At 50.6% G+C, this 26,937-nt stretch overlaps 1 protein-coding gene across 6 annotated transcripts in view; it reads left to right on the top strand.

Moving 5' to 3' along the window:
* Nucleotides 1–13,930, top strand: part of Ttll8 (tubulin tyrosine ligase like 8) — a 71,470-nt gene extending 57,540 nt beyond the window's left edge. For all 6 annotated transcript variants that reach the window (XM_047551030.1, XM_047551028.1, XM_047551031.1 and 3 more), the window contains one exon: nt 12,983–13,930. In XM_047551030.1, the coding sequence (XP_047406986.1) occupies nt 12,983–13,119 (137 nt within the window). In that variant the 3' untranslated portion in view covers nt 13,120–13,930. The remainder of the gene's footprint in view (nt 1–12,982) is intronic.
* The last annotated feature ends 13,007 nt before the right edge of the window (nt 13,931–26,937 follow it).

Genomic DNA, 26,937 nt, shown 5'->3' with positions numbered 1-26,937 from the left:
TGACCACCACTGCACAGTGGCCACTGCTCCTGACCCCTCAGTGTGGGCCTCCCTGTGGTGTGCCATGGGACTCTGTGTCTTCCTACTCGCTAATGGAATGCAAATCTCTCTTTTCAGACACCCAGTGACCACTTAGGTTTCCTGTCCTAGAACTTGTTGTCCATGAGTGCTGCGTCTCTCTCTTTGTTCTAGCAGTGTCTGTTCTCCTCTCATTGACTTTCACTGCTTTGGCCCCGTGACTTGTCTTTGCACTCCTTCAGGGTGTCCTTTGATGGAAAGACCCACCTTCCCAAGGGGTGACTTCTGTGGCCTGTTGATGGAGTCCTTGCCCCAGGGTCACAAAGGAAACTTCCAGAGGAGTCTTCCAGCAGCATGGCTGCTGCCTTTTATATCCAGGTCTCCTGGAACGGGTTTGTGGTGTCATGCAGGTCAGGGTCTAAGTGAGTTTTGACATAGGTGCCACTCTTGGGGACACTGCCACCACGTGTCGGGTGTGCACACACTCCCTCTGTCTCTGGACTTCCCGGTAGAACCAAAATCCAGCAAGAACAAACGCCAACAATAGAACCAGCACATCTTTTATTAGGATTAAGTTAAAATCACGTATTAATTTGGGAAGACTCCTTTGCAGCGCTGGGTCTTCCAGCCTGTGAACATGGGGGCTCTCTCCACTTGTTTATCCTTCAGTGTTTTCAATAACCCCTGTAATTCTCTGTGTAATCGTCTTGCTCTTTTTTTGATAGATTTATTCTTCTTTTTACTCTACTATAAATGTTACCTTGTGTCAAAATTTTATTATAGCTACAATTTATGACTGTTTTATAGAAATGCAGTTGATTCTTTGAATCTGGTCATCTAACTGAACATTTTTTTGTTGATTTTATTAATTTACTTAATGATGCACTTGGATTTTTCACATAGGCAAGTGTATCATCTGATGAACTTTCTTTAACCTGAGGATCATCATATCATTTTTTTTTATTCAACTGCTCTGCCCAGGACTCTATTCACCCATTCATTCTTTTTCTCATTCCACTGGATCTCAGAAGCACACAGCGTGGCCAATCGTAGGTCTCATTTCATGAAATGCCTTTGCTGTTTGTCCCTGCGTGGACGGTTTTCCATCTCAGCCGTTTTGATAAAGCACTGAGAAGCTGCACACAGTGACCCCTGTCCCGACCCGCGGGACATCAACGCAGGACGGCAAACCTAAGAGAGAAGGAATGAAGGGACAAGAGACACAGGGAGTGACAGCAAGACAGGAATTCTGATCAAGCTGCAAATTTTTATTGTTCTCAAGGATATTTATGCTGAGGGAATGAGGGGTATGATGAGACACAGGCTGGTTGGCTGTGTTTTTCTTTTGGGCTCCTGATAAGGTGCAAGTTCACGCCGGCGGGCCATAGGCAGAACTATCAGCCGGGAGTGGGGAGGGGGCGCGCTCCGGGAATCCGTCAGCCTTCAGCTGCAGGGTGTTTGTACAGGGGAGGCAACCGCAAAATGCTCCCTGGGCTGCTGCTTATCATAAAGGTCAGAACGTCCTCAGAATGAGAACTTCTTCTTGGTCCCTGACAGACCCCTCCGTCCATCACGGCGTCCCGCTCTGACTCTTCCTGCTTCCCTCGGTATGAGCATGTTTCTGGCAGGGCACCTGCATTGAGCTGCCCCCAGCCTGGTAGCTGCTGTTCTCATGCCACGTCAGTCGTTACCAGACTGGACTTGAGAGGTTCTTACTTGTTAAGGAGGTGTTGGGCCCCATCACAGGGGCCCCAGACATTTCCACAGACATCCTATCGCTGAGACTGGTCCCTGTGGCCACTGTCCCTGTGGAGGTCTCTCCAGCTCTTGCACCTGCTCGCCTGTGCCTGTGTTTAGGCTGTGCTCAGGCTTTGCTCCTCTGGGCAGCACCTCTGAACCTTCTTAGGCGCCCCGTGGCCACCAGCAGGTGTCTTGTGCGTGTTTTCCTAGGATGGCATCTCTCGCTCATGGGATATGCCGACGCTCCGGTTAAGGAGACATGGGAAGCTGGCTTCCACACTGCGGGAGAGTCTGCGCTCCCGCCCAGAAGGCAGGAGAGGTCTTCTGGACCCACAGAGGGCTGGCAAGTGCTGCCGGTGTGTGGGCTGAAGAAGGGTCAGGGTTGTGGTTCTGGCCGTGCCAACTAATGTCTGCCGCACGCTGACCGAGGCTGTGTCTCCGTGCGTTGTTAGCTGTGTGGCTCCTTCCTGTGAAATGTCGATTCCTGCTGTTGCCTTTTCCCTCTACAGGGTGAGTCGTGCTCATGGACTTCGTTTTGAATGTCTTCTCCCAGTTAGCAATTAGTTTTCAGTTTTTTAAGAGATGTCTTTTGATAAGTAAAAGTTCTTAATTTTAGTGTGGCCAAATTATTGATCTTTTTCTTTTAGAGCTATTTTTGTTTTAATCTTTCCTTATCCCAAAGTTTAAAATATCATTCCCCTGTATTAATTACTAGAAGCTTCAAGTTCCATTTTTTAAAAAACATTTTTTTAGTTGCAGGTGGACACAGTATTTTTATGTGGTTCTCAGGATTGAACCCAGGGTCTCACGCGTGCTAGGTGAGCGCTCTGCCACTGAGTCACAGCCCCAGCCCCTCAGGTTCCATTTTTGATATACACCTTTAGCCCATCTGAAGTTGATTTTTGTGTACAGTGTAAGGTACAGATCAAATTTCACTTTCATCTACCTAGATAACCATTTTCTCAGTCATTTGTTGGACAACCTTTCTCTCCGTGGGTCTAAGTCCCGTCTATGTGCACAGCTGGGCCTGGAGCCTGTTCTACGCTGCTGGCGAGTCTCTCTGTCCCCCGCACAAAGTCACACTGTCTAGCTGCCACATCTTTATATCTGGCAGGGAAAGTTCCCCTTGCTTGTACTCTCTTCTGAACACATGGCACACCCGTCTCATGAAGTTTCATAGAAAGCCCGACTGAAAGATCCTTTGAAACCACACTGGATCCATAGACCGATTTGGGGAAATGGCCAAATTAACGATTTGCCTTTGTATCCATGAGCATCATGTTCCCACCTACTTGGATCTTAATGCGTCACACACCTTGGAGAGCATGCCCGCGGCTTTCAGCACATGTGAAATGACGGTTTCCGTGGTTCTCCACCGGTGTGTGGAATGCCCCTGACGTCTGCACATTGACTTTCTCGGTGACCACCTTTCTGAACTGCGTTGTTATCTTTTGTGACTCTACGCATAACCCAAGCCCTCTGTGTCTGACCCCAGTGTGTGCAAGGAGCCTGGCCCCCCCACCCGTCCTGCTTCCTCTAAGTCTTGGACTGTCTGGTGGTGCTGGCAATGCCCTCAGCCACCTCGGGACCTTGTCTGGCGCCTGATATTTTTGAAGAAATGTTTCTAACACTCTCATTTATAATGACATTTTCTTTGGGTCTTGATAGAGACCTAGGTATGGATTGACATTTAGTTGTGAACATAGATTCTCCAGCGTGTTAAAGAATGTAGACTGAATTTTATCAAAAAAATTTTGCTTTCATGAAGTTATCATAACCCTTTTCTCCTTTCTTCTGATAAAGTGGTGAATAGCATGTGTTCATTTTTTTCATGCTAAAGCATCCTTGCTGCCTGGCACAGTGGCCCACACCTGTATTCCCATGTCCAGAACCTTCATCTGGAGAGACTGGTCTGAGATGGACAAGGGAGAGCTGGAGCCGGACACTGGAACAGGTTTCCCATCTGTAGGTCCCAGAACCACATCAGTCAGGCAGGAGGATGGCAAGTTTGAGGTCAGCCTCAGCAACTTAGCAAGGCCCTAAGCCACTTAGTGAGATCCTGTGACTCAGTGGTAAAGCCCCTGGGTTCAATACCCAGTACCACAGGGAAAAGAGAAGGAAAACAGCCTTACACTGCAGGACGGAAACCTGCGGGGTTCTTGTGCTATGGCTGCCTTTGGTTATTGTGCGGGTAGTTTGTTCTCAGCCAAGGCTGTGTTCATGCTGTGAACAGACACTGTGACATGGCCAGCACAGGTAGGCGCTCCTGGGGGAACAGCCCTGAGGTCCTACACTGGTCCTTGCTGTGACTCTCCAGTGGTTCGCCCATTGGTACCACACCGTGGTGTGAGCCCGCCACACAGGCCGGTACGGGGGTCTTGGCTTTGTATTTCAGTCGTCCTGGTGGATGGGCAGCGGACTCACATCATGGCTCCATTCCTGCCAGGCTGGTGAGCTTAGTGACTTTCGTATTTTCACCCGTCTGCAGGTACTTCTGCAAAGTATCTGGACAGACTCTCCTGTTGCCTGTTCTTAGGGCTCGTGGGAATTCCCCATGTATTCTGCACGCGCGTCCCCCTCAGTACGTGGACTGCGTGCATCTCCTGTGCTGCAGCGGGCCTCACCCTCCCTTAATACTATCTGGATGCACAGAGTCATAAACTGCAACACATTCCCCTGTGAAATTTTCTTTTACGATGAGCACTTTTTGACTTCTCTCCGAGAAACCTTTCCGACCCCAAAGTCATGAAGTAGTCTCCTCTGTTTTCTCGGAAGATTGCATCTCTTCCCTCTTCACCTCAGATCTCTAGTGCGTCTGGGTGGTCTGAGTGTGGCATGGGAGGCAGGCGGTTCCTTTGCCTGCCTGACGGATTGGCAGTGTGGGTTCTGTGGTCGCCACGCCTGCCATCCCAGGCTCGCTGTCATCTCGAGGCCCACAACTCTGCACATGTGCTTCTGGTTCTGGATGCACCCGTTTCAGTTGTCTGTCCGTCTGTGCTGAGTAGTCAGGCTTCTTCAGGGTAGAGCTGCGTAACAAAGACCTCCCCCAAGCCCGTGGCTCAGAAGCCCTGCGGGGCTCCAGTGCAGGCCGGCCTGCTTCCCTGCCAGGCCCTGTGGGCCCTGCCCTTCTCTCCAGGCTGGGGCTGCGTCTGCAGGACAAGGAGCAGCAGTCTCCCTGCCGCCGGCTCCCAGGCTCTCAGCGTCCTCCTTGGCAGCCACAGAATCAGTCTCCCCTTTTCTTCAGTCCCCCTTCCCATGTCCAGAACCTTCATCTGGAGGGACTGGTCTGAGATGGACAAGGGCAGCTGGAGCTGGACACTGGAACAGGTGCCCATCTGTAGGTCCCAGGACCACGTCAGTCAGACGACAGAACAGAGGTGGCCTCCAGCAGGTTGCCTGCTTGGTTTCCTTTAGTCTAGCTCAGGAGATGGTCATGCCCACTAGAGGAGGCCAGAGGGGCAGGGCCACCCCTGGGACCTGGGGCCACCCCTGGCACCTGCTGCAGTACAGTGACAGACAGGTGCCTGTGGGTGGCTGGGGCCACGGGTGCCAACAAGTACTTCCACTGGTGCCGCCGTGGGCTGCTTTGTGCAGTCTCTGAACTAAGACTGTTTTTCTTTTTATTTTAGTGTGTGTGCGTGGAGGTAAATAACATTTTTATTCTATTGATGTAATTATAAATTTCATGTTATCTGTAATCTTTGAGTCAACATATTTGAGAATTTAGCCTAATGCAAGGATTAGCATCAAGTTTCTGGAGTGTCTGAAACCCATTGATCTGGGCTGGGCTGTAGCTCAGTGGCAGAGCGCTTGCCCAGCACGAGTGAGGCACTGGGTTCCATCCTTAGCACCGCGTAAAAGTAAATAAGTAATCATTTAAAAACTGAAACCCATCAACCGTACAATGTGCCTACATGCCCATTTCTAGAAACCTCCCTTTTCCCACAAGATCTAGGAAACAGTGACTAAGCAATAGGTTTCATGACAACCATTCCAAGGCCACCAGATACAGAAGGAATTCAACAAGTTATTTTAGCTGGGCACAGTGGCGCTGCTCTTAAATTTTAAAGGGCTGCAAAACTGAACAAAGACTAATAAGTGAAGAGACCGGTGTGGCCTCGCATCTGACCTTCACCATCTGACCCTGACCCTGCAGTGCGGGGGCGGGACCTGCAGGCAAGTGGACGGGGCTGAAGCAGTGGGGCACAGTGGTCACTGTATAGGAGGGCCAGGCCCACGTGACCGCCTCCTCGTCCTCTCTGCCACTGCCGGCGGGAGCCCCTCTCACCCCACTGGCCAGCGGGTTGGAGCTGACCACCGCAGGAGGTGCAGCCTGCTCCTCAGGGTGCTGCAGGCCCGCACCAGCAGGAGGCGCTGCTGCAGGGCTGCGTCCCCCCTGCCCTGGGACCGGTTCCTGCTGGACCACGAGACTGGGAGGTAGGCTGGGGGCCATTCCCCTCTCCTGAGGTGGCAGCCCTGAATAGGAGGCAAGCGGAATAACCTGGGGATTTGCACTGGCACAAAGCTGGGTGCTGACCAGCTGGTCCTCTGGCCCATGGTTCTTTCCAATGGGGCCTTCTTGACCCGGGTCAGCTGGTGCTCACCACCCTCCCCCAGGATGTTGACAAACCACAGCTTTGGATGCCGGTTTCCTCCAGCCTGCAAACTCCTGCTGACTGATGGGAGGCGGGGGCTGCCCACACCCTTAGTCTGAAGGGAGGCACTGGGGTTTGCTTCCCCATCTGTCCAGCCCTTCAGTGGGAGCTGGCCTGGGTCAGACACATGCACACCCCCACAGAAGTGAAATGGGTCCTCGTGGCTGCAGCAAACGCTGATTTGGAAAGTGGACCATTTGCAAGCAGAGGCTGCTGCGCCACAGCTGGCCGGAGTCCCCTCCCTGGGAGGCTGAGCTCTGCTCACCTGTGTTCGTGACCAGCCCTGGCTCTGCCTCTGGGAAGGCCTCCTCCTCGCCGCTCCTGGGCCTGCTCCGAGGCGAGGAGAAGCTGCCTCCCTGAGGTCGCTGGGCTGCCGGCTCCACCCCTGCAGGTTCAGCCCTCCTCACCCAGGCTGGCGTGCTTTGCTCAGGTAACACAGTGCCCCCCAGTCAACTCCATGTCCCAGGCCCACCTCAGGGCACTCCAGGACCCACCTGCCAGATGCCTGGAATGCTGGGCCCCTCTTGGATCCAGTTTGGGTGCCATGGGGTCTGCTCGGTCCTTTCCAAGATCCCTGGGCACGGTCACCAAACCAAAGCTGGCTTTGCAGGCTTTCTGAACGAGAGAGGTTCCATTTTGTCCTTTCCTGGACAGGAGATGAGCGCCCGCTAGGTGTCTTAGCTCTGCACATCCTAGGATCTCTGGTCCCTGTGTGCCTCTGGGTTTCCCGTCTGCCATCATTTCCCACATTGCCTGCTGGGTTCGTCTGAACCTCCTCTGAACACAGATCCAGGGGTTGTCTGTGGGCCTCTCGGCCTCAGAGCTGCTGAGGAGGGTGTGGGGCAGGAGCATGGCTGGCCAGCAGGGTGGCCTCCTCCTCCAGGGTCCCCACATCTCTAATGGGACTTCCTGGGTATTTGGTGGCTTTCAATGCCTAGTAAATGGGTCCTCTTTTCACAGTGTAGTCAGAAGGCAGGACTCACACACAGCAAGGACAGATCTGCACAGAGAGGTGGGTGAATGTTGGCATGCCTTACACCTGCATGACTGAGATCAAGATTCTGGTACTTCCAAGTTATTCCTCATGCCCATGGAAGTCTCTGTGTGTCCCAGGCTGCCGGAGATGGCTTCCAACAGCCTTTGTGGGCCAGGGCCTGTCCGCAGGTCCCAGCTGGACATTTGTGGTTGAGAGCAGATTCCATCACGTGAGTTTGCAGAGCATCCAGTCTGTGGTCCATGGGAGGTCCCATTGCTTCCAGGGCAGGGCTTTCCTAAGTTGTTCTGATCATCCCTGGAGAGTCTCTGGACTTGAGTTTCTCTTGGTCGTGTGCCCAGGACTTGCCCTGTGGGTCGTGAGGGAAGCTTGGATTTCACGGTTAGAAGTGAGAGTGTGCAGAGGTGTGGTCACCCGTGCCGACCTAAGGAGCAGAGGGATTCTGCCAAGATGGTGGTTTAGCCGGGAACGAACATTGCGATGGGCAGGCAAGCGGCCGAGTGGGAGTGTTTGGAGGCAGGGAGACGAGCGTCTGGAGGACAGCCGAGGGCAGAGCATGAGGCTGAGGGACAGTTACCCGCGGCTGCAGGGCGGCGGGCAGGGAGGCGTGTGCGGTGTGAGCTTGCGCAGCCTCTGCAGGCTGTCCCCGCAGCCCCTCTCCTGGCGTCTCCTTATCAGAGGGGCTCAGGACCCCTCCCGACAACGTCCTGGTCATCGTCTCCTTAGGCTTTGACATGAGGGACTCCATTCTGGCCCTGACAACTTTCACATGTACCATCGCTGTGAGTTTTTCACAAACACACATTATCGGATGGAGGCCACTCCCTTCTATTTCGAATTTGTTGAGGGCAGGCTTTAGGTTTGGGCGTGGACAAGAGTGACACTGAATCCCTCCTGCATCTACTGAGATGTCCTGACAGTCTCCTTCACCCTCTCAGGGTGGAAGCCAGCCTCGTGTCGCTTCCTTGGTCTCTGCAGGAGTGAGGAGTCTTTGTTTTTATTGCTAATCTTGGTTATTTGTGCCTTTCTTGACTTGATCAGTCTTACCAGAGACCCTTGATTTGCTACCTGAACTGCATCTGAAGCAGATTTTAAATGTGGCATGTTTAGCATTATTCAGTTCAAGATCTTCTCACTTTCCTCACAGTAATTGCTTTGGCCCTGAGTTATTTAGAATCTGGTTTCCTTCATGTGCATTAGTGTCAGGACTTCTTTCAGCTCTTTTTCCATCTCAGCCCACTTGTATTTTGGTCAGAGACCTCCATCTGTACTTAGAAGTGCTGAGTTGCTTCATGTGGTCAGCTTTTATAAATGTTCCTCACTGCAAATCATGTGAAATTCCAGTCGAGTACCGTGGGTGGGGTCAGCTTTGTTGGCTGTGTTTTGAAATCTTGGGTATGCTTATGACTTCCTTTTCTCTTGATTATAAGAAAATCATGGTGGGACTCAGAAGATGCATCTGCTGCCTCCTGCAAGACTGAATTCCTGCTTCTGTTGTGTCAGACTCCTTGACTTTATTTTGATTCCAATTTGCCTGGTGTGTGTTTTTCTTTCATTATTCTCTAGCCTATGTCTTCTGCATAGAAGTCCAGCCCGACCACAGTCTTTCAGCCCTGCAGTTGACACATTTAGAGTGACCTTCTCTAGACCTGCTCTGTAGTAAGCTATTGCTGCAAAGCCCAGGGGCCTAAAACCGTAGGCATTTGTGATCCCGTGAATCTGTAGTCAGGAGGGAGCCTTGGGTGCTGACCCAGCGGCCACCTGGTTGCCAGCTCAGTCAGGGATGGGCAGCCACCAGGGTGGTGTGGGGTGGGCTTGTGGCACAGTGACCCACCTGTGGGGAGGGGGCTGCCTGAGTGCACAGCCTGTCTGCTCCACGGCCAGGGAAGGGGCAGGCCAGCAGGAAGGGGCCAGCAGTCACCCCCTGCTTCAGCTCTCTGCCTGGAGCCCAGCCATTCAAGCTTCCTCGTCCTCTGTTCTTGCCTATTTTGGATGGATCTGTTTTTCCCTCATTTCAGCTTTCCTTCCTTTGGGGGGGTGAAGGTTGAACCAGGAGTGCTCTACCACTGAGCTACACTCCCAGCCCCCCTTTTTCCCTCGGACTATTTCTATGAAGAGGACATTGCACCACTACTCTGTTAAGAGAAGCATGTTTGCAGTCCAGAATCCTTTATTCTTTTGCCACATTATACACAAAATCACAGGCTACAGCCCCCGCAGGGGCCCCTCCCTGGTCCTCAGAGTGGCCTCAATGAGCAGGGCACTGGCCCTCAGGTGAGCAGACTTTCTCTGGCTACCTTTTCCTGATCGTTTTCCTTCACAGGTTCAGGAAGCTGTCTGGGCTCTGGGAGTGACTGAGTTGCTCAGTGCGCACACTGAGCACACTGTCCTCCTGCAGGACTGCCTTTTTGCCAGGTGACAGTGTGCTAGGTAGCACCAGGCGCTCTCCCAAGTTCGCCCTGGGTCACTGGCGAGGCATCCCCTTCTGAACAGCCCCAGTCCCTTAGATTCTGCATCACCTTGTAGGTGCACGTGGAGCCCCAGGGACAGCCCCATGCTCCCACAGGCCTGGAGAACACCTGTGGGTCCCTCTCCTGCCCTGTGCTCCTCGTTTTAGCAGATTGCCGGAAGACAGAGGTTCTGGCCCAAAGAACCTTTTTATTTTCTGTTTTGAGGCAGGGCCTTGCTAAGTTGCCCAGGCTGGCCTTGACTTGAGCGCCTGGGCCTCCTGAGTCAGGGGCTCCCAGGTATGCCACCGTGCCCTGCTGTTTCTCTTTTGGTTGGAGGTTATGCACTGTCTCTGGTTAAGTTACTGCTTAACAGAAGCCCAAAGCAAAGAAAACCAAACTTTTGAGTTTGTTCCCCAGCACTGAAAAAAAAAAAAAAAAAAAAAAAATCACACCTTTGCCCCGACCCAGGGAAGACCCCCTGCCCTGGCCTGCCCTCCTGACCGGTGGCTGTGGACAGGAGGTGTGGTGCGGTCTTATCATCCGGCCCATCAAGTACCTAGCCTGGCCCGCGTGAGTTCCTCTGCCCTCGGCCTCCACACACCTCGGTGTGGGTCACTTTGACTCAAGCCAATGCGCCCCAGAGAGTTACTGGCACATGCAAGTGAGGTTTTGGTCAGAGGTGTTTTCCTGATGACAGAGGTGGGCTCTGCAGGGGCACAGGTCCCAGACACTTGCCGATCCTTCTGCAGCTCCACCTGTGCTTGGGAAACCTGGCCTTTAGACTATTTATCTTTTTTTTTTTTTAATAACTTTTAATTACTTATGAAGTAGGGGAATGCCCACCTATAACTGAAGAGACAAAAGGGGAATATTTAAGTTATCAGGGAAGTAGCAGTTGCAGAAAGCAGTCAGGCTAGTGTGTAGCAAAAGGATGAGGTTGGAGTTATTAAAAATTAGAAGAGCAAGCCGGGCTCAGTGACCACACCTGTAATTCCAGCAGCTCAGGAGCCTGAGGCAGGAGGATCATGAGTTCGAGGCCAGTCTCAGCCTCTTAGCGAGGCCCTAAGCAACTTAACTAGACCCTGTCTCAAAATAAAACATAAAAAGGGAAAAAGGGCTGGGGATGTGATGGCTCAGTGGGTTCAATACCCCTGGGTTTAATACCCAGTAGCAACAAAACAAAACAAAACAAAACAAAAAATCCTAGAGCTTAATAACTGGCACCTTGCTACATTGCTACACTGTAGAACCCAGCAGTTCCACTTCCAGGTTTAAGGCAGAAAGCACAGATCAGTACACTGCCTTTCATAAGGGGAATGGAGGGAGGAATAAGTAAACTGGATTTACATTGATTAGTCTGGAGAGATCTTGAGAAGGTAGCATCACATAAAAAATAAAAAATAAAAAAAGCCAGCTGCACAACTGTAACCAGAGTGCAACACCATTGGTGCAATAATGTAACAAGACGCGTGGCATTCTGCATTGCAGACTTCATACTTCACAAAACAAAACTCACAGTAGATTGAAATTCTAAATATTGAAAACAATCTTCAACTGCAAAGGAAAAGTGTAGGTGAATAGCGTCACTTTGAAACAGTGATAGTAAAGCATAAAATTTCAACGGAAGAAAAGAGCTGGCAAAATGGAAGAGCCAGCCTTGTAGGCTGTTTTAATATATGTCTGGATGTGGAGCTTCATTCTTATTTTTTCAACCTGGATTCTTTGCACTTTTTGATCTGTGCACTGGTGTTATTAATTGGTTATAGGACTCTCTCAGCCCCTAGCTCTTTAAATTTTACTTGTCAGTGGACTTTTTATTTTATTTTATTTATTCATGTGCTGTGCTGGGAATCAAACCCAGGGCCCCACACATGCCAGGCAAGCGCTGCGCCCCTGAGCAGCAACCCAGCCCCACTAGCTCTTTGAGCAGTGCCTGGCAGACCCCGCCCGACCTTGGCCCCTGACTCTGCCCAGCGGGACACATTTTCTGAGCACGACTGCTTAGGCCCTGGTGCATTGATGGACAGGCCCTGCCTTTGGCCTCCCTCCTGATCACCTTTGCAGATGTGGCCTCCATGGCCTGAGATGAATCTGTACATGGGGCAGGGCTTGGCATAGGCCCAGCCCATTCCCTGAGGAGGGCTGAATGGGCGGCCAAAAGACCAAGGGTCACTAGTAGTGGGCGTGGACAGGGGCCCCTGCTCTCATCTACTGGCTGCCCTGTGCCCACCACCCACCGTGGTCCTGGGCCACAGGGAAGGGTTGAGGGCAGGAGGGACTGGGGCTTCTTCTCCCAGAACAGCCTGGCCACTGGTCCTCCTGAGCTCCACCCAGTCGAGGAGGCTAGAGGCAGGTTAGGAGTTGGAGGAAGGGGCTGGGATAAAACGGCCCCTTTGGGGACCCCTGGAGGAGGTATCACAGGCTAGAGGTGGGCGTAGCTGCGGCCAGGTGCGCGTGAGCCTGGGGCCCCGCCCCGATTGGTGGGCAGGCTCCTCCTCTCTTGGCCTCCCAGCAGGGCGGGGAATCCTCCCAGAGGTGCTGGTGGACGCTGCTGTGTTCTGCTCTGCAGCGTAAGGATGTCGCGGTGCCTCTGGAGGCCTGAACTGCCCTTTATGTCTCAAGACAAGTCCTTGCCTGGGCTCTCACAAGGCAGGGACAAGGACACAGTGCCCCCAACCTACCCCCGCTGGCGGGGATTGCCCACGCTTCTGGGCTGGCGAAGCTCCCCAGTGTCCATGGGCTGCACCCCAGACAGGACGCCCCCACTCTTTGGCCTGGGTTTGTGTGAGGTCCGGGATTCGGGAAAGCTGGGAAGGGGATGAGCTTGGGAGCCAGGTGGAACTGGACTTCGTGGTTGGCACCGGCCTTGCAGAGGGCCGCCGGAAGTGGACAGCCTGCCCGAGGGGCGTGGCCTCAGCCGTGGTGGAGCAGTCTCTGGTCTGATGGGCCAGGTTCGGGGACCAGTGGGCTAGGGTCAGCAGACGAGGTCTCAGGGACAGGCAGGCATAGTTGGGATGGTGGCTACGGTCTTGGGCAGGTGCGGAGGTGGAGGCCGTGGGCGAGGCTGAGGCTGCCAGGCAGCTGGGCGGCGGGCGGGCGTGGACTCAGCCGCCTCTCTCCTGCAGGGCCGCCGGACCTGGAAGCGCCCTGCCTGGTGTGCCGCTCCCTGACGCCCTCCCGGCCCTTCTGTGCCGCCGTCCTGGAGGGCGCCGCCTTCGTGCCGCTCGGCGGCGGGCGGCCCGGCAGCCCGTGGACCCCGTGACAGGCCCAGGCGAGGACCGGACGAGGCGAGCTGCCCAGGCCGGCGCAGCCTCCTCAGGCCGGCACACCGACCAGGGCGTTGTATACAGAGCTATTTTAGAGGAAGCGCGGTCTCCGCTGGGTGTTTCTTGCGGAGCCCCCTCCCCTCCGGCGCCCGCCGCCCCCGCCCCGCCCCGCTGTGCGCACCCCCTACCCCGGCGCCCGCCCCGGCCCGCCGGCCACAGGACTGGCGAGAGTGAGCCCCCTCCTCGCTGGGCCGGCCGGACACCTTCATTTACTCCTTCGCCTATTCAGCAAACCCGGCTGAGCGCGTCCAGGCCTCGCACCTAAGTGTTTCCTGCCAACCTGGTGCTGAGCGGGGGAGTGGGGGTGGGTCACCCTGGGTCCCGCCCCTCGGGTTCCATGGCAGTGGACTTCCAGGTCCTCTGGTGGCCAGTGGGCCAACTGGGCCCCAGGGGTGAGGGGCCCCGGGAGACCCAGGCATGGGGAGAGCCCCCAAGGCCTCTGGACTCAGGCTGAAGTGCCCCAGCTGCTAGCCCCAGTACAGGACCAAGGGGTCCTGCCAAGAGTGACCGGATCCAGGTGGACACAGGCGCTTGCTGTGGCTTACATCCCCTGGAAACCTGGCCGGATGCAGCAGCACTGAGAGGTGGGGGATCCAGGGTCACCGTGTGTTACAGAAGCGAGGCATGGTGGGCACCCTGGCTCAGCCTCCACAGCGAGTCCCTCAGTCCGCAGCACAGAGGCCACCAGCACCAAGCCTCCGCTGCTTCCCCACGATCTTGGACTCCCCAGCCTCCAGACCATCAGCCAAATAAACCTCCGTTCTTTGTAAGTTTCCCAGTCTGTGGTGTTCAGTTATAGCAACAGACACACTGGGCACAGAGGCCAGGCCAGGCAAGGGGCTCAAGGGGGCAGGTTTGGGGTGCTGGGGCAGGGGCCACCACAGGTCATTCTCAAGGCGCCCCAACCCTACCCCTCAGGGATCTCAGGCCAGCTGACTGCAGCTCTGCCTCCAGAGTCCCTCATCCATGCACTTCAGGTGGGTGAAGGACGAGAATCAGAATCAGGCACAGGTTCCTGCTCCTGACTCCTGGTCACGCAGGACACCCTTACAATGCCCAGGCCCCCACCCTGATGGGGGCTGTGCCAGGAACCCGTGCTAGCCTGGATGTGCTGGAGGGGTGCTGTGGGACCCAGGAGGACCCAGCTGCCACCAGACAGGTACAGGCTCCCTCGAGACTTCACCACTGCCCTGGGTGGAATGGGGAAAGTGAGGCCCATGGCCTCCCACAGACCCAGCGGCCGCCATCTGCTGAGACCAAGGAGGCACTCCTGGAGGACGTGTGTGCTGCCACCCAGTGGCTGTAGCACTGCAGTCCCTGTCCTGGGCTGGATTTGGCAGCCACCTCCCCAGGGTTCTGAGACCACATCAAGGACCCACAGCCCACCTGGTCCACTGCCACGCCAGACGCTGTCCGCACAGAAACCCCACCCCACCTGAGACCACACCTGAGCGCTGAGGAACCAGGGCTCGCTGTTGGGGGTGCACCTGGAGAAGCAGCACGTCCCCTAACTCGGAGCAAACCACCAGGGTTCTCACCCAGAGCCACAGGTTGGCGGGGGTGTCCTCAAGGTCTGTGCACCCATCAAGCATGTGCCATGCACCCCCTGGGCCTCGAGGCAGTGGCCCAGCACAGAAGAAATGTCACCGAGGAAGATTCTGGGGCCCTGCAACTGGGGGAGCCAAGTCTGGGTCTGCCCAGGACTGAGGATCCTGGGTCAGGACGCTAACACCAGGGCAGTCTCAGGCAGACTGGGCCATGGGCTGCTCCACCCAGAGATGACCCCTGCACAGAGAGACAGACAGCAAGCCAGAGAGAAGCAAGGGGTGCGGAATGCCCAGCACCAGCTTGGCAGGGACAAGATGCACCTGGGAGGGCCACTGGGGAACAGGGACAGTGCCACTTACAGTAGGATGGCCTGTGGGAGCTGCGGAGTCCTGAGCCACTGCAGAGTCAGGGCCTGGGCTGTGGGTCCAGCAGAGGAGCCCAGGGGGCCTGGCCAGGGCATGGCAGGCAGGTAGGCAGATGTGTGGGAGGCGGGGCTGCGTCACGTCCTGGCACGTGAGTAGGAAGGGACAGTGTGGTGGCCTGGGCGCCTTGAGGGCCGAGCTCTGTCAGCTGAGGAGGGACCTTTGAAAAAAAAGTAACTTTTGAGCTACTTTCTATTGTCTTTTCCACCTCAAGAGTGGCAGACTCTGAGTGTCACTCTCCAAAGTGGCAGAAAGGAACTGGCTTTATGGGGGAATAAGCATCTTTGGAGGCCACAGACAGAGAGAGCCGCAGGTGAGCCACTCAAGAGACTGCAGACCCAAGTCTGGCCCACAGGGCCAGGTGGGCCCAACTCCTCGCCGGAACAGCATGCTCCAGGTGCATGGCAGGGCTTCTCCACGGGCACTCGACATCGGCCCACCTGTCCAGTGCCAACAGGGCCACCCCACTCTCAGTTACCACCACACAGCTTGTCCCATCCTTTTGCTTCCCTGGATCTAATGGAGTCTCATACACAGCATGTAGATGGATCATGCCTTTAAGTGTATCCTGCCTATCTCTGTCTTTTAATTGGAGAGTAATTTAAAGTAATACTGATAAGGAAGAACTAACTTCTGCCATTCAATCCTTCCTTTAGTCTGTAAATTCTTAAATTTCCCCCCTTAATTCTCTATTACTGCCTTTTTGGGTATTTATTTTTTATAGTATAAAAATTTCATTCCCTTCTTTTTTCCTTTTCTGTATGCTTTACCATTTTTACAATACTTTTTTCTTTTTGTTGGAACCCGGGATTGAACCCAGGAGCACTTAACCACTGAGCAACATGCTCAGCTCTTTTTTATATTTACTTAGGGACAGGGTCTTGCTGAGTTGCTTAGGTCCTCTCTAGGTTGCTGCAGCTGGCTTTGAACTCCGGAACTGCTGGGATTACAGGGGTGCACCACTGCACCCAGCCTACCATGTTTAAATCAGTGGTTACCTTGGGAGTGACAATTAAAATCTGAACTTCTAACGGTGTGAAGTAATGCCAGCTTGGTTTCAGTGGTGCACAAACACAGCTCCGACATGGCTCCATCCCTCCCCCAGGTATAGCTTTACATGCTGTGTGCCTGTTAACATTGATTTATAATTCTTGTTTTATAAATTTGCCTATTACATCATATAGAGGAAAAAATTAGTTACTAACAAAAGCTATAATATTTTATATTTTCCTACATAGTTTTACCTCTGTTCTTTATTTCTTAATATAATTTTGAGTTACTTTCTATTGTCTTTTCCGCCTCAAGGACTCCCTTTCTAGGGCAGGTCTGCTGGTATAAACTTCTGAGCTTTTATGTATCTGGAAATATCTTCATTTCTTCTTCATTTTTGAAGGATAGCTTTTCTGGACATAGACTTCTTGGGTGACAAGGTTTCTTTTCTTTCAGGATTCACGACCTTCCAGTTTCCAAGGCTTCTGATGAGAGATCTGCGGGGTCTTGGATCCCTCATGTGGGGCACGTTGCTTCTCTCTTGCTGCTGCTTTTCTTTTCTTCTTCTTCTTCTTCTTCTTTTTTTTCCCTTGACAATTTGACGTTTTTTGAGGTGGAGGTCTTGGAGTTTACTCTACCTCGGGTATTTTTTTTTTTCTTCTTCTTCTTCTCTTTGTGGGGGGAGGGGTAATTTCCTTTTTAGTTGTAGATGGACACAGTACCTTTATTTTGTTTATTTGTTTCAATGTGGTGCTGAGGGTGGAACCCAGTGCCTCACTCCAGCCAGGCCAGTGCTCCATCTCTGAGCCCCAGCCCCTGTCTGGAGCTCACTGAGGGTCTTGGATATATAGACCTCATCAAATTTGGAGAAGTGGGGGTATTATTCCTTCAGATATTTTTCTGTCCTTTTCTCCAAACTCCCAAGATGTGTGTGTTGGTGTGTCACTGTTTCCCCTGTTATTTCACTTATCTTTATTCTCCTTTTCTTTCTACCCTTCACGAGGTGATTTCAGTGGCCTGGTCTTTGAGTTCACTGACCCCTCCTTCCACATGCTCACAGCCAGTGGTGGACCCTCAGTGGACACTTCCTTTCAGTTATTGTGCTTTTCAGCTACGGATTTTATATTTGGTTCCTTTTCATAATTTATGCCTTTACTGACACTCTGTTTACATTTTTCTGTCTAATTTCCTCTCTGTCCATATTTTCCTTAAGCTCATTATATAAGACAGTCAATTTATCATTTTTGTTAGCCATTCTGACATCTGGACATCTTCAGGAATGGTTTCTGTGAAATCGTTTTTTCCTGCAAATAAGCCATACTTTTCTGTTTCTTTGGATGTCATGAAATTTTGTGTTGAAAATTGGACATTTTGCTGGGCACGGTGGCACATGCCACTCAGGACACTGAGACAGGAGGATTGCAAGTTTGAGGTGAGCCTCAGTAAACTAGCAAGGCCTTCAGCAACTTAGTGAGACCTGTCTCAAAGTAAAAAATAAAAAGGTCTGGGGATGTGGTGCAATGATTAAGCACCCCTGGGTTCAATCCCCAGTACCAAAGAAAAAAATATCAGACATTTTGAGTAACATAATGTAACTCTGAAAATCAGGCCCTCCCCTCCTTTGCTTGCTCAGGGCGGTAGAAGGCCAGCCCTCCAGTGACTTCCCACGGTGCATTTGCAAAGCCTGCGGCCTTCAGTGGAGCCACTGAAGTTTCTGTTCTGTTATTTCTGCTGTCAGCTAGTGACCTAAATGTAAAATGATAAAAATGGTGATGATGGTGATGTCTCTGCAAATCTTTCAATAGATGTCACACTTCAGAGCTAGAAAAAAGAGAGCGCAAACCAAACCCGAAGCCAGCAGAAAGAAGGGAATAGTGAAGATTCTCCTGGAGATGAGTGATGTACCAAATATAAAAACAGAGGCTAGCAACACATTAAAAGTTAGTGCACTGAAAATATCAACAAGACAAGCCTTCAGCCAGAGGGGCTAAGAGTAATCAGAGAAGATGAGGATGATTACAAGTGAAGTGGGGACATCACTGCCAACTTTACAGAAATAAAAAGAGTTAAAAGCAGATACTGTAAGCAACAAGCTGGGTAGCCTAGATGAAAGGGACTCATTTTTAGACAAGCACAAACTACCAAAACAGACTCAGGAAGAAACAGGAAATTGAGTATACTTGTAACAGGTAAGGAGATGGAATCAATGCGCAAAACCTGGGAACACAGGAAAGCTCAGGCGCAGGGGGTCTCCCTGGGGAACTATCGGAACCTTTCAGGGAAAATCCCAGCCTGTAAAAAACTGTCTGATAAAGGAGGAGGAGGAGGAGGAGGAGGAGGAGGAGGAGGAGGAGGACGTGGAGGAGGAGGAGGAGGACTATAGCTCTTTCTGTGAAGCCAGCATTATCCGAATACCAAAGCCAGGGCACGCCACAAGAAAGAAAACGACGGGTGAATATCCATTTCAAGATAGATGCCAAATCAGTCTCTCTCTCACCAGGAAATCGAACCCAGGGGGCCACATCCCCAGACCCTTTTCCCTTTTTTTTTTTTTTTTACAGCATCTCACGAAGTTGCTTAGGGGCTTGTGAAGTTGCCGAGGCCAGCTTGCCTCCACGTGCAGGAGTCCATTAACACACCACCTTTATAGAACTGTTGCGGAAAAGGCACTTGAGCAAATCCAACCGCCTTTCATACTGGAAATGCTCAATGAGCCAGGAACCCAGGGGAATTTCTGCAGGACCATATGTGGAAAGCGCGCAGTTACCGTGCTCAGCCCTCCAGAAACCAGACCCGAAGCTCGCCTTCGAATCCTTGGAACAGTACCGGAAGTTCCAGCCAGAGGGGCAAGGGACAGAAACGCGGGGCCGCCGGTCCCCAGGGCAGGGTGAGCGCACCTGCGAGTCCCGTGTCCCCGAACCGGCAGCCGGAGCCAGGCCGCAGCGAGGTGGTGGCAGCGAGTACCCGAGGTGCAGCCTCGGACCGACTCGCGTCTGGCTACCAGGGCAGCGCGAGAGGGCTCCTGGGCTCCACGGCGGCCAGCGGTCCGGAGCAGTGCAGGGGCAGGGCCGCACACACGGGAGAGGCAGGGCTGGTGAGGAACCGCGGTGCGGAGAGAGCCCGACGGTGCCGCTGAGCAGACACCGCGAAGCGGCTGCGCGCGTCGCCCAGCCCACCTGGGGCTGGGGCGGGAAGCCCCTAGGTCAGGGTCGCCCAGGCTTGCAGCTGGGGGAGGACCAATTCCTGATTCTCCATCTCCTCTGGAGACAGCGCGTGGAGGCTGAGGTGGGAGGACGCCTCTGAAGCAAGCCATCTAAACAGCGAGCGAAGGCCGCCGCCCGGACCTCCCCCGAGAGCCCGCAGAGTGGCGCGCGTTCGGTGCCCGGCGCCAAGCCAAGGCGCGCACGGCTCTGCCCGGGCGCACACGCCGCTCCCACCGCGACGGTTCTGCGCTCGGCGCCCGGACACAGGACTGGCACCTCCGAGCGTTGGGAAGGGCGGGTGCGGTGTTAATAGCGCCGGGTGCGGGGCGCGGCTCTGGGCGCCCTCCCGCGGACTCTCGGGCCCATCCCCTCTGCGCAGGGCACCTGCACGGGGGCCGAGCAGCCGGCGACGGGAGGGCTGCGTGCACAGGCTGCGCGCCATCCTCCGCAGCAGGATGCTGATGCAGACGTGGGGACGCAGACACAGCGCACACCGGCCACCCTGCACACCCCGCAGCGCACGCCCATGAGTCCAAATCTGGAAGCCCTAAAAGCAGCCTCTGCCTGTTAAAAACCTCCGCAAGGAGGAATCGTAGTATTTTAACGTTGAGTACTTTTAACGTCAGTTTTTTATTTTGCTAGTATTGTCTTCCGTATTGGTTTGTTTAAATCTCGCTCATCATTTGTTATTACACACTTTTATACAATTTTACCTGTTTTTTCCCCCTATTCTCCTTTTGAAGTTAATATGTAGCCGGGCACATGTTAACAGCAACTCCAGAGGCTGAGGCAGGAGGATGAAAAATTCAAAGCCAGCCTCAGAAACTTAGGGAGGACCTGTCTCGGTACAGAGGTAGAGTGTCTGTCTGCCTGGCATGCACAAGGCCTTGGGTTCGATCCCCAGCACCACTTACACACAGAAGAGTATCAAAATAACAATAACGACGTTGATTTATTCATTAGATTTAGTCTATCTTTTTTCTTCCATTTCATCTTTATGGTCCCTCCTCTATTCTTTCTTCCTCTTCTCATTTTTCCTGTCTCTCCTCCCTCCTCTTTTTCTTTCTTCCTTTTTCTTCCTCTTCTTTCCCTAGCCGTTTTATACTCCGTAGTGTCATGTTAATTTTACATTCTTCATGGCCAGATTTTTCAGTCTTGTGTTATTACTCCCCTTTCCTTCTCTTTAGCAAGTGGCATTGTAGAGAGCATTTTTGATAAGCTTTTAATACATGTTAGTATGAGGTTTGCTTCCAAGTTGTCCCTGCCATCAGAGGGGTCTTGGGGGCTGAGCACAGTACTTTGAACATGTGAGAGGGTACTTGGATGCTGACTGTGCGCCCAGCCCAGAGTAAACCCTCACATCACTGTGGAGAGACATCCATCCCTGCACGTGGACAGCTCTCAACATGAACACACGGGAAACACGCAGTAAGACACCCTCCAAAATCCATGGCTCCCCAATAACTGAATCCATGGATACTGGATAAAATATCAAAGTAGACAGCCCTCCAGAAACTTAGAGACAGGGTTTCTCTTTTGCTGAGGCTGGTTTTGAACTGGCAATGATTCATAGGTCTTGAGTAAGGATTGGAGTTACAGGCTAATAAAATAGAAAACTTATGCAGTGAAACAACAGCAGAAAATTTCCATAATCTCAGAAAGGAGATGGACACGCACCTACTGGAGGTATTTAGAACCCCAAATAGATAAACAAATAGATAGACAAAATGCCAAAGCATTGAAAAAGTTGATGGACAGACTATAAATTAATTAAAAGAAAAACTTAGGAATTAATTAAGGAAGCCAATACAGAATATGAAAGAGCATTTCAGTAGATACAGAGATTCTGAAAAAAAAAACGAAATAGAAATCTCAAAAATAAAAACTCAATAAACCAAATAAGTTCAGTGGCAGTCTCACCAACAGACTAGTTCAAGCAGAAGAAAGAATATCGGATCCTGAGGAGAGTGTTTTAGTCAGCGTTTTCACCACTGTGACCAAAAGACTGACCAGAACAATCGTAGAGGAGAAAAAGGTTATTCTGGGGCTCACAGTTTCAGAGTTCTCAGTCCAGAGACAGCTGGTCCCACTCCTCCGGCTTGAGGTGAGACAGAGCATCATGGTGGAGAATGTGACCCAGGGAAGTACTCACATGATGATCAGAAAACAGAGGGAGAGACTGCGCTGGCCGGATTCAGAACATCAACCCCACAGGCACATCCCAGTGACCAAGGTCCGCCAGCTACACCCACTGCCTTCAGTCACCACTGGATAGCCCCATCAGGGGATCACTGCCCTGACTGATGACCCAATCATTTCTCCTCTAAACTTCCTTCTCTGTCTCACATGTGAGCTTTTGGTGGACCCCTCATATCCAAACTGTAACAGACAGGTGGATAAACTAACACTCAGATAGTAACAAAGAAAAAACAAGGAAATATGAGCAGAATGTACAAGAACTCTGGGACATTAGAAGACCAAATTTAAGACTCATAGGTTTTTTTGTTTGTTCTGTTTATTGGTACTGGGGATTGAACTCAGGGGCACTTGACCACTGAGCCACATCCCCAGCCCTATTTTGTATTTTACTTAGAGACAGGGTTTCTCTTTTGCTGAGACTGGTTTTGAACTGGCAATGATTCATAGGTCTTGAGTAAGGATTGGAGTTACAGGCTAATAAAATAGAAAACTTATGCAGTGAAACAACAGCAGAAAATTTCCCTAATCTCAGAAAGGAGATGGACACGCACCTACTGGAGGTATTTAGAACCCCAAATAGATAAGATCAGAAAGAACCTGTGTCTTGTTAAAATGCCAAAAATTCAGAACACAGAAGGATCTTAAAGCCATAAGAAAGAAATGCCAAGTCACTTATAAAGGCAAACACCTCACAGTATCAGCAGATTTCTTAGCAGAAACTCTGAAGACCAGGAGTGCAGGGAATGAAGTGTTTCAAGCTTTGAAAGAAAATAACTGTCAACCCAGATTACTATATCCAGCAAAGTTATCCTTCAGAATTAACGAGAAATAAAACCTTCCAAGATAATATAAAGGAAATCATGACAACTAATTCAGCATTGCAGAAGACACCTAAAACAATCCTAGACACAGAAGAAAAGATAAATACAACCAAGAAGTACAGGGAAAATCTCATTAGAAGAGCTGATAAGCAAATGAGAATTAGGAATGAGTCAAACATTAGGAATAAAACAAAGACAGGAAGTAGCACATACTTCTCTTTAATAACACTGAAGGCACATGATCTTACTTGTCCAATTAAAAGATAGACGGGTAGGTTAGATTAAAAACAACACCAAACTGTATGTTACCTACAAGGAAAACACTTCTCAGGCAAAGACATTCAGAGAAAGAAAGTGAAAGAATGGAAACTAATATTCCATGCAAATGGAATCTGAAAGTCAGCTGTAGTAGCTATTCTCATACCAGACAAAGCAGATGTCAAGTCAAAATTACTCAGAAGAGACAAAAAAGTCATTACATTCTGGTAAAGGGAACAATTCAACAGGAAGATATAATGATTATAAATAAATATGCCCCAAACATCACTGGACCCAATTTCATAAAACAAACACTACTTGACATAAAGGCTCACATAAGCTCCAATAAAATAATAGTGACAATAATAAACCATTCTAATAGATAGGTCATCCAGATATAAACTCAGCATAGATGCTACAGAGTTAAACTGTACTTTAGATCTAATGGACCTAATAGACATCTACAGAATATTTCATTCAACAGCTGAATATACTTTCTTTTCATCAGCTCATGGAACTTTATCCAAAATAGATCATATATTAGACCACAAATTATTATTTGTATCTTATCAGTTCATAATGAGCTGGGCAAAATGGAATATGCCTATAATCCCAGCAACTCAGGAGGCTGAGGCAGGAGGATTGCAAATTCAAGGCCAGCCTCTGCAACTTAACAAGGCTGTAAGCAACTTAGTGAGACTCTGTCTCAAAATAAAAAAAAGTACGGGGGATTTGACTCAGTGGTAAGGCACTCCTGGGTTCAATCCCTAGTACCAAAAAATAAATAGTGTGCAGATCATAATGAAATGAAATTAGAAATCAACAGTAAGAAAATCTATGGAAACTACACAAGAATATGGAGATTGAACAATACACTTTGTATCTAAGTTTTTTAGTTGGCAATAGGTCTTTATTTTATTTATTTATATGCAGTGCTGAGAATCAAACCCAGTGCCTCACACATGCTAGGCAAGTGCTCTGCCACTGAACCACAACCCAGCCCAGAACAATACACTTTTGAATGAGTGAATTATTGAAGAAATTGGGGGGAAATTTTTAAATTCTTAAAATAAGAGTAGAAATGCAATGTATCAGAATCTGTGAGATAGAGAGCAATTCTAAGAGGGAAGTCTGTAGCTATAAGTTCCTACGTTAAAAAAAGAAAAGATCTCAAATAGATGACTTGGTGATGCAGCTCAAGGTCTTAGAAAAACAAGAACAAGCCAATCCACAAACCAGTAGAATTAAAGATACAATAAAGATCAAAGCTGAGTCCAGTGTGGCAGTGCACACCTGTAATCCCAGGGACTCAGGAGGCTCAGGCAGGAGGATCACGAGTTCAAAAGCCAGCCTCAGCAGCTTAGTGAGACCCTGAGCAACCCAGCAAGATCCTGTCTCTAAATAAAACATAAAAAATGGACTGGGGGGCGCTGGGTTTGTGGCTCAGTGGTACAGCTCTTGCCTAGCATATGTGAGGCACTGGGTTTGATCCTCAGCACCACATAAAAATAAACTAATTAAAAGGTATTGTGCCGGGCTGGGATTGTGGCTCAGTAGTACAGTGCTTGCCTAGCATGGGTGAGGTACTAGGTTCAATTCCCAGCACCACATAAAAAAAATAAAAAAATAAAAGGTATTGTGCCATCTACAACTAAAAAAATTTTTTAGTGGACTGGGGATGTGGTTCAGTGGTTAAGCACCCTTGGGTTCAATCCCTAGTACAAAAACGAAAAAAAAAAAATCAAAGCTGAAATTGAGAATAGACAAACAACCAAATGATCAATGAAGTTTTTTGAAAGGATAAACAAGATTGTGAAACTCTTAGCTAAATTAACGAAAAGAGAGAGAAGACTAAATTAATAAAATTACACATGACAAAGGGGATAGTACAGCAGATACCGCTGGAGCCCAGAGGTCGGCAGGCGCCTTACCGCTGGAGCCCAGAGGTCAGTAGGCAGTATTTTTAAAAACTAATATACCAGTAAACTAGAAAATCTAGCAGAAATGAATACAATCTCTAGACACATACAGATTACCAAAGTTGAAGCAGGAGGATATAGAAAACCAGTAACAAGTATCAAGACTGAAGCAGGAATAAACTTCCCAACAACAAAAAGCCCCGGACCAGACAGACGTACAGCTGAATTTTACAAGAATTTAAACGAGAAGTAAAACCAGTGCTCCTCGAGTTATTCTGTGAAACAGAAAGGGGACGAATCCTTCCAGACTCACCCACAAACGGAAGAGAGCAGCAGACACAAGGACAAACCAGGGTCCTGCCATCGGTCTCCGACAGGTGCCCCCACCATACTCCTCCAACAGAGGGTTAATATCCAGAATACATAAAGAACTCAGAAAACTCAAGGCCAAAACCCCCAAAGAACCCACTCACTAGACAGGCTGACAGACTGAACAGACCCTTGTCAAAGAAGTACCAACGACTGATACTGATAGGAAAAACATGTTCAACGACTGTAGCCATCAGGAAATGCAAATCAAAGCCCAGCCACAGTGGCAATCATCAAGAGCACAAATGACAGTAATGCGGCCAGGTGTGGGGAAAGGAGCCTTCATACACTGTTGGTGGGAATGTGGACTGGCACACCACTGTGGAAATCAGCATGGTCCCTCAGCAGACTAAAACTGGCACCGCCACATGATCCACCTACACCCCTCCTCCGTATTTACCAAAAGAACTGAAGTCGGTGTGCTTCAGAGATGCCTGCATACCATGCTCACCGCAGCGCACAGCACAGTCGTAAGCTGCGGGAGCCAGCCCGGCGGTGGGTCAGCAGAGTGCATGGTATATGTACTATGGAGTACTCTTCAGCCATGAAGAGCAAAACTGTGTCATCTCAGGAAAATGGATGGAACCGCAGGGCCTCGTGTAGGAGCTAGAAACCAGACTCGGAAAGACACGTGTCCTCTGCGATCTCTCGTGTGAAGCGGGAGGGAAAGAGAGGGAAAGGGGCCCTTGTGTTGAGGAAGGAATCCATGGGAGCCGGAGGGGCAGGGGAGGCCCTGGGGAGGGAAGGGGTCAAGTTCTCTGCGCATGTGCAAACATGTAATGACCCCACCCACTGTTCTGCACAATTAATATGCACCAGTGAAAAATAAAACTAGAAAAAAGTCAAGAAGAAATGCAAGGCACTCAGATTAGAGAAGAATCAAAGTGATTTCTATTCACAGGTGTCAGATCTTAGGTGTAGAAAGTTCTAAAGAATCCAGCGGGCACAGTGGTGCACACACGTAATCCCAGCAACTCCAGAGGCGGAGGCCGGAGGACCGCCAAGTTTGAGTTCGCCTCAGCTACTTAGTGAGACCCTGCCTCAGAAATAAAATTAAAAGGACTGGGGATGCAGATCAGTGGTACAGCACCCCTGGGTTCAATCCCCAACAGTGCAAAAAATAAAAATAAAAATAAAATAATAAAGTAAAGTCTCATGTTTAGGGCTGACGAATTCTGCAGAGTTGAAGATGTGGCTGTTATACCTGAGTGTGCTCCGGAGCTCTGGAAACCTGGCTCCTGAAGCAGCACAGGGGGCTTGGCCCTCACGGAAGAACAAAGCTGTTCTCGGGGGTTGGGCGCGCCACACCGGGGTTTGATCTTCTCTGCCCTTCCACTTTTCTGCAATGCTGTGAAGCAGCACAGCCCCTTGCAAGAAGCCAAACGGATGCTGGTCTTCCCAGTCTCCAGAACTGTGAGCCACGGTAAGCCTCTTTTCTTTGTAGATTACCCAGTTTTAGGTATAATGATATAGCAGAAAATGACTGACGGAAAACACAAAAATTAGCTAGATGTCCATACACTAGAATGAACAATCCAAAATGAGACTAGGAAAATAATCCCATTTACAACAGCATCAAAAAGAACGAAACCCTTAGAAATTAATCACGGAGGTAGAATGCACGTACACTAAAACTTACAGGAAACAAGGCCCAAGTGAGCAGAAACACACCAGTGTTCATGGTTTGTAGGACTTAATTTTACCCACAGTACAGTTTCAACATAATGCTTGTTTTGCAGATAACAGAAAAATCCATCCTAAAATTCGTGTGGAATCTCAAGGGACCAGGGTGGGAATGCAGCTCAGTGGTAAGTGCTCATTTAGCAAAGGCCTGAGTTTGATCCCAGAGCCAAACAGAAAAAAAGAAAGAGGGAGAAGAAAGCAGAAAAGGAGGAGAAGGAGGACAAAGAGAAGAAGCAAGCAGGGCCACCTGTAATCCCAGCGACTCAGGAGGCCAGAGGATCACAAGTTTGACACCAGCCTCGGCAACTTATCAAGGCCCTACACAACCTAGTGAGACCCTGT

Source organism: Sciurus carolinensis, chromosome 4 (assembly GCF_902686445.1).
Source record: "Sciurus carolinensis chromosome 4, mSciCar1.2, whole genome shotgun sequence".
Taxonomy (NCBI): domain Eukaryota; kingdom Metazoa; phylum Chordata; class Mammalia; order Rodentia; family Sciuridae; genus Sciurus; species Sciurus carolinensis.
This window is presented reverse-complemented; position numbering and strand designations above follow the sequence as displayed.